Source organism: Bombina bombina, chromosome 3, assembly GCF_027579735.1.
Source record: "Bombina bombina isolate aBomBom1 chromosome 3, aBomBom1.pri, whole genome shotgun sequence".
Taxonomy (NCBI): Eukaryota; Metazoa; Chordata; class Amphibia; order Anura; family Bombinatoridae; genus Bombina; species Bombina bombina.
In genome coordinates, this window is record NC_069501.1 from 752,665,205 (window position 1) to 752,681,213 (window position 16,009).

Below are 16,009 nucleotides of genomic sequence, written 5' to 3' on the forward strand. Positions count from 1 at the left end.
TTCAGCTTTTTATATTAACAGTAATTGGATGTCCTCTGCAAGCACAACTAAGCGGCTAGATTGTACCATTTTGCTCAAAAGCTCTCATTATGACAACAGGAGGTTTAACTTATTTGGATGGGAAGCACAGAGTTTGCCTTAAGAATTTCAGCTAAAGGGACAGTAAAGTCAAATTAAACTTTCATAATTCAGATAGAGTGTGTAATGTTAAAGTACTTTCTAATTTACCTCTGTTATCTAATTTGTTTTGTTCTTTTTATATCCTTTGTTGATTGTCCTAGGCAGGCTCAGGAGCAGCAAAGCACTACTGGGAGCTAGCTGCTGATTAGTGGTTGCACACATATGCTTTTGTTATTGGCTCACCTGTTGTGCTCAGCTACCTCCTACTAGTGCATTGCTGCTCCTTCAATAAAGGATACCAAGAGAATAAAACACATTTTGAAAAAGTAAATTCAAAAGTTGTTTAAAACTGTATGTTGTATCTGAGTCATGAAATACAATTTTTGGGGTTTCTGGTCCCTTTAAGCAACAGCTGAAAATAAGAATGTCAATGCCTTTTTATTTCTGAATGAGAACTTAAACACTGACATAAATATATACATTTTTTGCAAAATATTAATAAGGTATTCTATATTTTGAGCTATCTGGTTGCTTGATAGGTTTTACATTTTCTAATGACATCAAACACAGAAGTTTGAATCTCTTTGCAAGTTTAGGACTTTTCAGTGTGAACTCTGATACATGACTATTATACGTTTTAAAAATAATCATATTAAGTGCTTTTTGAGGTTTTGCGCTTATAAGGTTTAGTAAAACAGAATGGTACTCTGTTATCTGCATCATGTGGTCATGTAGCAGAAGAGCATTTTACTATTGCACTACTGCTTGTCTCTAAGTATGTATTCATGTCTGGAAAATGAGTAAAACATATTATTAAAACCTGCTACTGAGTGCAATGCACTCCAATTCTCGCAATGGATTCCACTGGAAACCAAAAAAGCAGGATATGCCATGTCCAGTTTTTCAATGAAAGCACTTAGTTGTTCCAGAGCAGAATTTAACTATGTGTTAACCCTTAGCTGGAGGACTGTAGTACTGCAATCATAAATTGCTGTAGCACATTTGATCATTTTTCTATGGCACTGTTACGCGCCCATTAAACAGTGTTAGAGTTAATTTCGTCCAGCTCTTGCAGCTGCCAGCTAGTTGCTATAATGACCCCAGTCTCTCTCCTATTTCTGCATGCATTGTCACCAAGTCACCCAAAACCAAAATATATGTATAAAAAAACATTTTCTAAATAAAATGATAAAAAAAACAGCAACTTTATGTTATGCAATGGATGTATCATATAGTATATGTATGGCTTATAATCAATTATACCTAATTGTAGATTAGTTTATTGAGAAATAGTATTATTTCAGAGTTTACTATTTATCGCTCCCCCTCGCATACTAACTTTGCTAGAAGTAAGCTTTTTGCGTGCATCGGGTAGCACTCGTATTACAAGTTGAAAGTAAAAAAACATTTTCTCTCGTGCTTAACCAATACACGCAAATATAAGAAGATGTGAAGAAGCGCACAAGAAAGGCACCCCTAGTGAATCCTGTAGGTACAGATGCTCAAATAGTAAGGTGAAATAAAACCACTCACGTGATTCAACCTCAATTCGTATGAGGTATCAATAGGACCCAGATTATAGCTGATTCCTCCCTGATTGTTCCTTTTTGCTGGTTACCACACGATATCTCTGTGCTCCTGGGCTGTGTAGAAATAGTCTCTGAAGTATCAGGACAGAGATGTTAAGCTGCATCCACTACAGCACTCAGGGGCAAGGTGAAATGTGGGAAACAGAACAAACGGGGAGTGCAAATATATGTGTGTTAAACAGTGTATTTATTGGTGCAGGTATAAACATATATGGACATACCAAACATAAGCAAACATAAAAAGCCACAGCGATTACAGTGACTATTAAAATGCAGCACTAACAGGTATATTCGCCTGACGAAGCAACCAATAGTGTTGCGAAACGCGTAAGGCTCTGCCCCCCGCTACACGTAGTACCCGCTTCTCCATAGACGCTGATACATCCCAGCTCTCCGTATCACACACCTGGTTGTGTGTCCGGGTGTAAGCCGGTATCGAGCTGTGAGAGGGTTCATTACTATTTTCTACTACACAGCAGCAAAATAACTGGTTGTAGGACATATCTCTTTGTTAGATTGTCGATATACCTGTTAGTGCTGCATTTTAATAGTCACTGTAACCGCTGGTGGCTTTTTATGTTTGTTTATGTTTGGTATGTCCATATATGTTTATACCTGCACCAATAAATATACTGTTTAACACACATATATTTGCACTCCCCGTTTGTTCTGTTTCCCACATTTCACCCTGCCCCTGAGTGCTGTAGTGGATGCAGCTTAACACCGCTGTCCTGAAACTTCAGAGACTATTTCTACACAGCCCAAGAGCACAGAGATATCGTGTGGTAACCAGCAAAAAGGAACAATCAGAGAGGAAACAGCTATAACCTGGGTCCTATTGATACCTCATACGAATTGAGGTTGAATCACGTGAGTGGTTTTATTTCACCTTACTATTTGAGCATCTGTACCTACAGGCTTCACTAGGGGTGCCTTTCTTGTGTGCTTCTTCACTTCTTCTTTTCCAGACATCCACGAGAATCCGCTTGTTCAAGAGGATACTCCTAACCTCCAGACAAAGCAGCAAAGATTTACTGGCACAAGGGAACTGTTTTTATATATAAGTCCACAACTGACTATATAATCAACAGCCAACTTATATTCACTTACAGGCTAGTTGGACTATGCATGTGTCTCAGTGATACTATTGTGTATATATATATATATATATATATATATATATATATATATATATATATATATATATATATATATATATACATACACAGTTTCCAATGTGAGTAATTCATCACTGTGTTTGAGTAATCATTATTGTGTATTGTTCAGTGCACGCACAGAGATTTATACATTATCATTACTGTATCTGATTATTTCTTCACCAATTTGTAACATTTTGGTATATTTCCTGAGATCCTGGCACATTGTTGAAAGTTCAGCTATAATATTCCTAAGCGCAGACAACCCCCCCCCCCTTTTTTGTTTATATATATATACTTATAACATATTCCCCTATGGGAAGAACATTGGAATGTGAAATATTTACAGTACATACATAGTTGAACACTTTATTAAATATGATTTTTCATGGAGTCCTTATAACTTTTTAATGCAATTTTTTTAAAATACTTTTTTATTAGTGTTATTATGAGTGTAACTGTACTTTTTATATGTATTTTTTTTTTGTATTACATTAAATTATATTGTGGTCAAAGGATTGCTTTTACTTTCAACTTATAATACGTGTGCTATTTCCGATGCGCGCAAACAGTTGTGATAAATCCGATATCGCTTGTCTGCAAATTGTAATCTGGCCCATAATGTTTAATCCCTTAGCAACTGTACTACGCTGGTCATTATGCCCTTAAGGACCAGGGACGTACCCTGTGTACAAATCGCGATATTGCACTACTTCTGCATTCCCCATGAGTGCGGCACTGCAGAAATAGATGTGTGGCCCTCTCTGCATCGGACAGCGGTGGTGCCGATCATTGGTGGGTGGGAGTGTGCAAGGAGGCGGGGCTCGGGAGTGCGCACGCACAGTCATTAATGTTCACTGTTGTTCACAGTCAAAGGAGGGAGAGGGGAAAGGGAGAGGGAAACATTTTTGGAAAGGGATCCGGGAGGTGGGGGTGGTAGGGTATTGAGGGGGGGAAGCTACACTACAGAAAATATTTAGAAAAAAAAGGGCAAATTTGTTAGTAAACTGGGTACTGGCAGTACCTAAAATGGCGGCCAATAAGTTGAGGGGGGTGGCTAAGAGAGCTGTTTTAGGGGGATCAGGGAGGTTGGGGGGTAATGGGGGATCCTACACTTCATATAAAATATATTTTTTAAAAAAAACCTAAAAAAACTTTATTTTTATACTGGCAGACTTTCTGCCAGTACTTAAAGGGACACTAAACCCAAACATTTTTTTTTCTTTTAAGATTCATATAGAGTATAGAATTTTAACCAACTTTCTAATTTCCTCCTATTACAAATTTTCTTCATTCTTTTGCTATCTTTATTTGAAATGCAAGAATGTAAAGCTTATGAGTCGGCCCATTTTTCGTTTAGCACCCTGGATAGTGCCTGCTTATTGGTGGCTACATTTAGCCACCAATCAGCAAGCGTTACCCAGGTACATCCCTGCTTTTCAAATAGAAATAGCAAGAGAACAAAGAAAAATTGATAATATGAGTAAAATAGAAAGATGCTTAAAATGTCATGCTCTATCTGAATCAAAGGAAAAATTGGGGTTTAGTGTCCCTTTAAGATGGCGGTGACAATTGTGAGGTGGGGGAGGGACGAGAGCTGTTTGAGAGGGGTCAGGGAGGGATCAGGGGGCGGGATGTGTAAGGTGGGAGGCTGATCTCTACATTAAATCTAAAATTAACCCTACAAGTTACCTAATTAACCCCTTCACTGCTGGGCATAATACAAGTGTGGTGCGCAGCTGCAAATAGCGGCCTTCTAATTACCAAAAAGCAATGCCAAAGCCATATATGTGTGCTATTTCTGAACAAAGGGGATCACAGAGAAGCATTTACAACCATTTGTGCCATAATTGCATAAGCTGTTTGTAAATATTTTCAGTGAGAAACCTAAAGTTTGTGAAAAAGTTAATTTTTTTTTTTATTTGATCGCATTTGGTGGTAATATGGTGGCATGAAATATACCAAAATGGGCCTAGATCAATACTTTGGGCTGCCTACTACACTACACTAAAGCTAAAATTAACCCTACAAGCTACCTAATTAACCCCTTCACTGCTGGGCATAATACAAGCGTGGTGCGCAGCAGCATTTAGCGGCCTTCTAATTACCAAAACTGAAAATAATGGTATCTTTAGAAAGTCCATTTAATGGCAAGAAAAACGGTATATAATATGTGTGGGTACAGTAAGTGAATAAGAGGAAAATTGCAGCTAAACACAAACACTGCAGAAATGTAAAAATAGCCCTGGTCCTTAAAGGGACATGAAAACCAATTTTTTTCTTTCATGATTTAGAAAGAGCATGTCATTTTAAACAACTTTCTAATTTACTTCTATTATCTAATTTGCTTCATTCTCTTGATATCACTTGCTGAAAAGCATATCTAGATATGCTCAGTAGCTGCTGATTGGTTGCTGCACATAAAGGCCTTGTGTCATTGGCTCACACATGTACATTGCTATTTCTTCAACAAAGGATATCTAAAGAATTGAGCAAATTAGATAATAAAACTAAATTGGAAAGTTGTTTAAAATTGCATGCTCTATCGGAATCATGAAAGTTTAATTTTGACTAGACTGTCCCTTTAAGGGTAAGAAATTAAAAAATGGTCTGGTCCTTAAGGGGTTAATCATTAGCTCAGTGTTTAATATTAACTCTGGTGGAATGTATGTTTATATCAGATTTGTTAGCTTGTATTTGTATTTATTTTCCAAGATCTATAAATTGCTACATATAATGTCAGTGCTATACAAATTTAGATACATAGATAAACACAAATATTAATTTCACAGTGATGTTAAAGTGAATGCCAACTTTCACGAATGAAATCCCCGTTTTTAAAAATACTATTAAAAACAGGGGCACTTTCATTCATGAACGTTTACATTGAAGCCATTCTTTTAAAATATTACCTTTTATTCCTAGCAAGAGTGGAACACCAGAGCAGCGATTCCCCTGCCTCCAGGTCGTCTCTTCTTAAGTCAGAATTGACTAATCCGGCTTCCTCCAATAACGGCTTCCCCCCAGAGCAAACATTGCCTGAGGCCACGCCATGATTGGAGGAAGCCGGATTTGTAATTTCTGAAGTAAGAAGAGACGTCCTGGGGCGGAGGAATCGCTGCTCCGATGTCCCACGCTTGCTAGGAATATAAGGTAAGTATTTTAAAAGAACGGCTTCAATGTAAACTTTCATGAATGAAAGTATTTTTAAAAACAGGGCTTTCATTCATAAAAGTTGACATTCACTTAAAAGTCAATGTAAAGTTTGCGGGATTAGTGCACAGTTTTTAAAAATCCTATTAAAAACAGGGGCACTTTCATTCATCAAACTTTAAATATTACTGGATTTACCTTTTCGTCTTGAAAGCCGCTCCAGCCCTTCGCAAGCCTCTTCATACGTCAACAATGACGATTCCGGCATCTGGAGGAAGGCCAGGATCGTCATTTCTGATGTAGGAAGAGGCTTGTGATGGGCGGAGGAAGCGCTGGAGCGGCTTTTATGAAGAAATGGTAAGTATTTTAACAAAATCAGTGAAAAGTAAAGTTTTATGAATGAAAGTGCCCCTGTTTTAAATAAGATTATTAAAAACCGGGCACTGGTTCATCAAAATTTACATTCATAACATTTTCAGTGAAATGTTATTGAAGTCTCTATTTAACTACTGTGCAACCACTTGTGTTGTATACAATGTTTCTCATAGTGGAATTTATTTGTAGCTATACTACAACATTACTCCCTTGCTACAAACTGACAGTATAATGTTTGCTCTATTATGATTTATAGTCTGTATTAAACAACCTATTTAGATGCCTCTCTTTTGGCACAAGAAAAAAATAATGAGTTATATTACTTCAATAGGCGTTAAGTACTTCTAAATAAGGTATTATATTGCCATTAACAAGCACATTTTTCTAAATAGACCCCAATGAGAATTCTTCTCCTAATGTAAATACCCTTTCAACAACAGGAGAGCAATAAACTTGATAGGCCTTTTAAGGTCAATAAAGAAATGCCCCTGTGATTAGGGATGAAATGGCTTCTGTTATATTGTGGCTAAGAAATTATGTATGCACGGCTGGAAGTAATCATAGGGAAAAAATGCAAATTGAATAAAAATAATAACAGCGCCTACGCAATAGAAACCAAACCAAAATTAAAAAAAGGATCAAGTAACTTTTAAAAAATAATCTTCATAGTTTATTCCTTATTTATGAAGTATGTTCTTAATGTGTACTCTTCTTTGCATTGCTGATTTCCTATACTTGTACTTTTCATTATTGGAATTTATATTTAGATGTATATGAAAGATCAGTATTTAAACAAAACTAACTCTAAATAGCATCAACGTTAAATAACCATTTGTGTATCAGAAAGGAGAAGCAAAACTTTGATATGGTGTAAAAAATGCTGTGATTGTCTTGAGACCAGTTTATTATTCTAAGGCAAAAAAAACACCAGGAAAAGACAGCTGTCAACGTGAACCTAATTACTTGTTTTTGACTTTTAAATCAACTCCAGTAGGTGACACCCCAAGCTGTTCAATATGTTTTCTCATTTTCACTTCCTTTTGCATCCTATGGGGAAGTCTATATAACACATCAGTTTGTCTAAATCTTTGATTAATACTGAAAACTCATCTACCACAGCACCGGACAAATGTCACATTTCCAGGAACAAGTGCATATTCCTGCACTTTTAATATGTTCAAATCAACATGCCAATCATTTTCTACCTTTACCAGATAAAAGAAAAGTGGCATTTAGAAATTCTAGTACACCACTTGTTTTATTTCTGCTGAAATGGCCCTTTTCCTTATTTAAATTAGCATTTTATTGGCTTACAGCAGGGCAAATGTACACGATTATTCATTATCCTTTAAATATATTTATATCTTTGACATACTCAAAGTAGGCATAGTGCTGGTTAAAGGGACAGTAAAATAAAAACCTAACTAACCAACGATATACATTTTTAAACATTCTCTTAAAAAGAACATATACAATGACTGAGCATCATGTCTTTTTAAACCATCTTTTCTTTTCTTTGTAATCATTTTACAGGCTACACAAAAAGAGACTGAGAAAAGACAGCACCAATTAAAAAACATCAGAGACATAGGAGATTCCCTTGGAGCAATCCTTGGTGAAAATGGGAGTCTTGTAGATGACAAGGTTAGCCTTCTTAATAGCAACTGGGTAGCTGTGATATCAAGAGCAGAAGAGTGGCTCCACCTGTTGTTGGTGAGTAAATCCACAGTTCATTAAAATTCTTACACTATGGGCTAGAGTTTTGCGGTAACAGGGGTGCGGAACTAACTTGCACTTTATTGTCACCGCTCACTTACATACAGCGCTGGTATTACAGGTTTTTATAAACCCGGCGTTAAAAGGCAAGAAGTGAGCGTAGAGCAAAATTGTGCTCCATACCACACTCCAATACCAGCGCTGCTTAAGTCAGCGGTGTGAGCTGGTTGTACGTGCTCGTGCATGATTTCCCCATAGACATCAATGGGGAGAGCCAGCTGAGAAAAAGTCTAACACCTGCAAAAAAGCAGCGTTTAGCTCAGTAACGCAGCCCCATTGATTCCTATAGGGAAACACATTTTATGTCTACACCTAACACCCTAACATGAACACTGAGTCTAAACACCCCTAATCTTACACTTATTAACCCCTAATCTGCCACCCCGATATCGCTGACACTTACATTATACTTATTAACCCCTAATCTGCCGCTCCGGAAATCGCCGCCACCTACATTATACTTATGAACCCCTAATCTGCTGCCCCCAACATCCCCAACACCTACATTATATTTATTAACCCCTAATCTGCTGTCCCCCAACGTCGCTGCCACTAGAATAAACATTTTAACCCCTAAACTGCCGCACTCCTGCCTCGCAAACATTAGTTAAATATTATTAACCTCTAATCTGCCGTCCCTAACATCGCCCGCCACCTACCTACATTTATTAACCCCCTAGTCTGCTGCCCCCAACATCGCCGCCACCACTATATTAAATTTATTCACCCCTAAATCTAAGTTTAACTCTAACACCCCCTAACTTAAATATAATTAAAATAAATCTAAATAAAACCTACAATTGTTACCTATTACTATTTACTAACTACCTAGCTAAAATAAATACAAATTTACCTGTAAAATAAAACCTAACCTAAGTTACACTAACACCTAACACTACACTACAATTAAATAAATTCCCTAAATTAAATACAATTAACTAAATTTAAAAAAATTATCTAAATTACCAAAAACAAACAAACACTAAATTACAGAAAATTAACAAAGAAATTACAAGATATTTAAACTAATTACACCTAATCTAATAGCCCTATCAAAATAAAAAAAACCCCACCCAAAATAAAAAAAAAACCTAGCCTAAACTAAACTACCAATAGCCCTTAAAAGGGCCTTTTGCGGGGCATTGCCCCAAATAAATCAGCTCTTTTACCTTTAAAAAAATACAGCCAATAGGATTGAGCTTGCATTTTATTGGCTGATTGGAACAGCCAATAGAATGCGAGCTCAATCCTCAGCCAATAGGATTTTTTCAACCTTAATTCCGATTGGCTGATAGAATTCTTATTATGTGTGCTATGATTTTGGAACCACTGGAATGCAATACAAAGTTAGGGGAATCCATGACAAGATGTAGGCAGGCAATAACCTCTATACTATGCTTATAAAATGTATATAGGACTAGATTATGAGTGAAGTGCAATTTATTGCTTCCGTCATGCATTAAAGAGATATGAAAGACAAAATTTACTGCTAGATTACAAGTTTTGTCGGTAAAAACTTGCGTTGCTAACAAGCTTTTTTTTTTCAGCTCTCACTTTAAACAACGCTGGTATTACAAGTTTTCTGAATGGCTGCATTAGCCTCAGAAAAGTGAGCGTTGAGCAAATTTAGTGCCACTTCTCACTGTAATACCAGCGTTGCTTACGGTAGCGGTAAGCTGGCTAAAACATGCTCATGCACGATCTCCCCATAGAAAACAATGGGACTGAGACGGCTGAAAAAAAAACCTAACACCTGCAAAAAAGCAGCGTTCAGCTCCTAACGCAGCCCCATTGTTTCCTATGGGAAAATACTTTCTAAGTCTACACCTAACACCCTAAAATGAACCCCGAGTCTAAACACCCCTAACCTTACACTTATTAACCCCTAATCTGCCACCCCAACATCCTCGCCACCTGCATTATATTATTAACCCCTACTTTGCCACTCCGGACACCGCCGCCACCTATATTATACCTATGAACCCCTAATCTGCTGCCCCTAACATCGCCGACACCTACATTATATTTATTAACCTCTAATCTGCCGCCCCCAACGTCGCCACCACCTGCCTACAATTATTAACCCCTAATATGCTGACCGGACATCGCCGCCACTATAATAAATGTATTAACCCCTAAACCGCCACACTCCCACCTCGCAAACACTATAAAATTTGTTATTAACCCCTAATCTTCCGTACCTAACATCGCCACCACCTACCTACAATTATTAACCCCTAATCTGCCGCCCCCAACTTCGCCGCTACTATATTAAATGTATTAACCCCTAAACCTAAGTCTAAACCTAACCCTAACACCCCCCTAACTTAAATCTATTTTTTATAAATCTAAATAAAATTACTATAATTAAATAAATTATTCCTTTTTAAAACTAAATACTTACCTATAAAATAAACCCTAATATAGCTACAATATAACAAATAGTTACATTGTAGCTATTTTAGAATTTATTTTTATTTTACAGGCATTTTTGTATTTATTTTAACTAGGTAGGATAGTTATTAAATAGTTATTAACTATTTAATAACTACCAAGATAAAATAAATACAAATATACCTGTAAAATAAACCCTAACCTAAGTTACAATTGCACATAACACTACTCTATAATTAAATTAATTACCTAAACTACCTACAATTAAATACAATTAAATAAAATAAAATAAATTATAAAAAAAAACCCCACTAAATTACAGAAACTAAAAAAGAAATTACAATATTTTAAACTAATTACACCTAATCTAATCCCCCTAATAAAATAAAAAAGCCCCCCAAAATAGTAAAATTCCCTACCCTACACTAAATTACAAATAGCCCTTAAAAGGGCCTTTTGCAGGGGAATTGCCCCAAAGTAATCAGCTCTTTTACCAGCCCTTAAAAGGGCTTTTTACGGGGCATTGCTCAGGAAGGATGAAGAAAGAAGATGCCGCTTGGATGAAGACTTCTTCCGGTCTGGATGTCCTCTTCTGCCCGGATAGGATGAAGACTTCAGACCCTCTGGAGGACCTCTTCTTGCCGGATTGTATGAAGACTTCGGCCCGGCTGGGTGAAGACGGCTCAAGGTAGGGTGATCTTCAGGGAGTTAGTGCTAGGTTTTTTTAAGGAGGGATTGGGTGGGTTTTAGAGTAGGGGTATGTGGATGGTGGGTTTTAATGTTGGGGGGGTATTGTATTTTTTTTAAAGGTAAAAGAGCTGATTACTTTGGGGCAATTCCTCGCAAAAAGCCCTTTTAAGGGCTATTTGTAATTTAGTGTAGGGTAGGGAATTTTATTATTTTGGGGGGCTTTTTTATTTTATTAGGGGGTTTAGATTAGGTGTAATTAGTTTAAACTATTGTAATTTCTTTTTTATTTTCTGTAATTTAGTGTTTTTTTTTCTTCATAATTTAGTTTATTTAATTTACTTGTGTTTAATAGTAGGTAGTTTAGGTAATTAATTTAATTATAGAGTAGTGGTAGGTGTAATTGTAATTTAGGTTAGGGTTTATTTTACAGGTATGTTTGTATTTATTTTATCTAGGTAGTTATTAAATAACTATTCTACCTAGTTAAAATAAATACAAAGTTGCCTGTAAAATAAAAATAATTCCTAAAATAGCTACACTGTAACTATTAGTTATATTGTAGCTATATTAGGGTTTATTTTATAGGTAAATATTTAGTTTTAAATAGGAATAATTTATTTAATTATAGTAATTTTATTTAGATTTATTAAAAATAGATTTAAGTTAGGGGGGTGTTAGAGTTAGGGTTAGACTTAGGTTTAGGGGTTAATAAATTTAATATAGTAGCAGCTAAGTTGGGGGCGGCAGATTAGGGGTTAATAAATTTAATATAGTTGCGGCGACATGGGGGGCAGATTAGGGGTTAATAACAAATTTTATAGTGTTTGCGAGACGGGAGTGCGGTGGTTTAGGGGTTAACACATTTATTAAAGTGGCGGCGATGTCCGGTCGGCAGATTAGGGGTTAATAATTGTAGGCAGGTGGCGGCGACGTTGGGGGCGGCAGATTAGGGGTTAATAACTATAATGTAGGTGTCGGCGATGTTAGGGGCAGCAGATTAGGGGTTCATAGGTATAATGTAGGTGACGGGGATGTCCAGTCGGCAGATTAGGGGTTAAAATGTTTATTTTAGTGTTTGCGATGTGAGGGGGGCCTCGGTTTATGGGTTAATAGGTAGTTTATGGGTGTTAGAGTACTTTTTAGCACTTTAGTTAAGAGCTTTATGTTCTGGCGTTAGCCCATAAAACTCTTAACTACTGACTTTTATATGTGGTAGGAGTCTTGAAGGTAGAGGCTGTACCGCTCACTTCTTCCAAGACTTGTAATACCGGTGTTAGGAAAATACCATTAAAAAGATAGAATACGCAATTGACGTAAGGGGATTTGCGGTATGGAAAAGTCGCGGAAGAAAAGTGAGCGGTACACCTGTACCTGCCAAACTTGTAATACCAGCGGGCGTTAAAAAGCAGCGTTAGGACCCCTTAAGGCTGCTTTTTAAGGCTAACGCCAAACTCGTAATCTAGCCGTTAGTATTGCTTCATTATATATGTTATTATATATTGGAAATTTGTTCAAATACTTTCTGTTTCCTAAATGGTTTCCCACAATCTTGAGTGAAAAAGTGTTTCCAAACCGACCGTGAGGCTAATTTGCAATCTGGGTTCTTTGTTTGATGCTACTTCCTTGCAGAAGGCACATACCAACGCATGCACTATTGAAGTTCATTGTGCCACGCATTCGCAATGCTTTTCTAAGTTAAGCACTGACATCACTATCTTGGCAGTGCAGTGAGTTTCTCAAAAAGATATCCAAACCTGCTCAACGAAGCACTCAGAGGGTCATAGGGTAACAGAATAGTTAAATGTCTATAGGCAAAGGTAAAGCATGAGAGAGGGCATGTGGATCCGGTCCCAGATAAGTTATATCCATTAAATTAATACTCACAGGCGGCAACCTCTTTTTTCCAGTGCGTCTGCACACGCACTAATTACAAACATAACAGTCCAAGGATAGAAAAAGAAAAAGCGCTCCAAGCCTTATAGTAAAAAAAATTCCAATACTTTATTAAAAAAAAAGTTTAAAATCATGTAAGATAAAAGCGGTCAGCACAAGAAAAAGTGCAAAAAATGCAAAAATACAGGCGACAGAACAGGTGCTCCCAGCAAACGTTTCGTGCAGTTATGCACTTGGTCACTGCTGATTAGTTCACCTGTTCTGTCTCTATTTATAGCCTAGAATTCCAATTTCTTAAAGAAACATATCAACCTGTATTTTAAATATCAGTAAGTGAGCCTATGACAAGAAACCTCATTGTATAAGAAACTCAATGATAACTAATCACACTCCTATTATTCAGACAATATTTGAGGAATTAACTTTAGCATCTAACTACTGTTTAGAATCCTAAGAGTCATAATACTAGCTTATATGGTAAACTAGGAGCCTATGACAAGAAACACATATATGTACAAATAGATAACAATGACATTGCTAAGTTAACATATGCTAAATACACAGTCTCACTGCATTGAGTAAGTGTACCAACCGGTATCACAAATATTAATACATGAGCCTATGACAAGAAACCTATCATATGTATTTATAATATACTGAGTACACTTTACACGCCCTTGTATGGACCTATACTATTTAGCATTCACACTCCTGTTGTTCAAACAAATTTGAAAAATTAGCTTTAGCATCTAACTACTATTTAGAATCCTAAGAGTCATAATCCTAACTTATGAGGCGAACAGGGAGCCTATGACAAGAAACACATATGTGTACAAATAGATAACAATGACATTGCTAGTTTAACATATGCTAAAAACAAAGTCTCACTACATTAAGTAAGCATATCAACCTGTATCACAAATGTTAATGTTAAATGTTAATCTGTTGTATGGGTCTATACTACTTAGCAAACAAATCTAGATTTCTTCTCATGTTTAAACCCAAAGGATAGGTTGTCTGGAGATTAAACATCCAAAGAACCTCTCTTTTGTCTAATGTATTTTCCCTGTCACCACCCCTTCTCCAAAGAGGAACAAAATCTATTCCCTGAACAGATAAAGCTGATATGTCAGAGTTGTGTAGAGTCTTAAAGTGTCTGGAGGCTGGTGTGTCAGAGTGATCATCCTCTATTGAGTGCAAATGCTCTAGAAATCTCTCCTTCAATGGACGTTTCGTTTTCCCTGTATACTGTATACTGTTTCAGACAGATTTTGCAAGTGAGGAGATATACTACATGCGTGGTCGCACAGTTAATAAAATGATGAATTTTGTAATTCTTATTAGTAACTGTGGATGTAAACTCTTCTCCCTCACTTACAAAATCACATGTGGTGCATACCGGTCGTCTACATTTATAAAAGCCTTTCCTCTTTTGTAACCAACATGTTGATTTCTTGGGTTTCAAATCAGAGGGTGAACGGAAATTAGCTAAAGTATTTTTGCATTTTTTGCACTTTTTCTTGTGCTGACCGCTTTTATTTTACATGAATTTAAGCTTTTTTGAATAAAGTATTGGAATTTTTTTACTATAAGGCTTGGAGCACTTTTTCTTTTTCCATCCTTGGACTGTTAAGTTCCTCAAAAAGCCTATGACATAATGTAATCAATGTACGTGCTCTATACCCTTAATATGACCTGGCAAAAGTCTTCATGGATGTTAGAGCTCATGCGTGAGCAGACTGATTTTACTGCACATGCGTGGAAGGAGCACAATTTGAGAATTACAATAACTAAATTAGATGTTATTCATTGGACTATTACACTGCATGTAGGACAGCCAATTTCTGTGGGCTGTCTTCGTGACATTATTCATTTAATCAGAAAATATATGTTATTATATTTGGAGGCTTCATTTTAAACAAAAAGTAAGTAGGATTTGATTCTATTAAACATATAAATTGATGGGGATATTTTGCTATAAGTGACATCAAAGTTTTATAAGCTTTAACCTGTGCTTTTTCCATGCATCAGATAAGGTGTGTATTACAAATTAAAAGTAAAAAGTTTTTGATTGAGTGCTAAGCTGATGTTAGGATATATTGACCGTGTTAACATATTCCCCCTCAGAAGTCAAAGGAGCAAGAAGAGTGGAAAAAAACCTATCACCCTACTTGTGCGCAAACCTGATCACATTTTCTCAAGTGCACTAAGCCGATATGAAAATATTAATATTTCACATTCTAATGTTCTTCATATAAAAGAATATGTTCTATAAATTCATAAAAACACATATATATATATATATATATATATATATATATATATATATATATATATATATATATATATATATATATATATATATATAAACAAAAAAGGGGGGGTTGTCTGCGCTTAGGAATATTATATTTTTTGGTAAAATATATAGCTATGCCTATTATTTTTATTTATATATATATATATATATATATATGTATAGATATTTAGTTATTGATATATACAGATAAATAAATAAATATCTATTTATAAATATTTAGACCATATTCCCCTATGTGAAGAACATTGGAATGTGAAAAATTTACAGTAAATACATAATTAAACACTTTATTAAAAATGAACATTGAATAAAAATGATTTTACATGTTTTCATCTACTTGACTGCAAAGGGCTCCACTGTACTTCTATATATGTCTATATATGTATACATATCAATATTTTGTGTTCATATGTGCATATATGTCTGTAAACACATACATACACCTATAAATACATATTTACACACATATAAACATATAGATATATAGATATACATATTTAGACATATGTATATATGTATCTCTATGTTAAACCACTTTGCAGTCC

At 35.9% G+C, this 16,009-nt stretch overlaps 1 protein-coding gene across 1 annotated transcript in view; it reads left to right on the forward strand.

Annotated features, from left to right (window-relative positions):
* The window catches only part of DMD (dystrophin), a 4,487,195-nt gene that overhangs the window by 2,084,308 nt on the left and 2,386,878 nt on the right, over positions 1–16,009 (forward strand). The window contains exon 35 of the mRNA XM_053707599.1: positions 7,928–8,107. Coding sequence (XP_053563574.1) covers positions 7,928–8,107 — 180 coding nt within the window. The remainder of the gene's footprint in view (positions 1–7,927; positions 8,108–16,009) is intronic.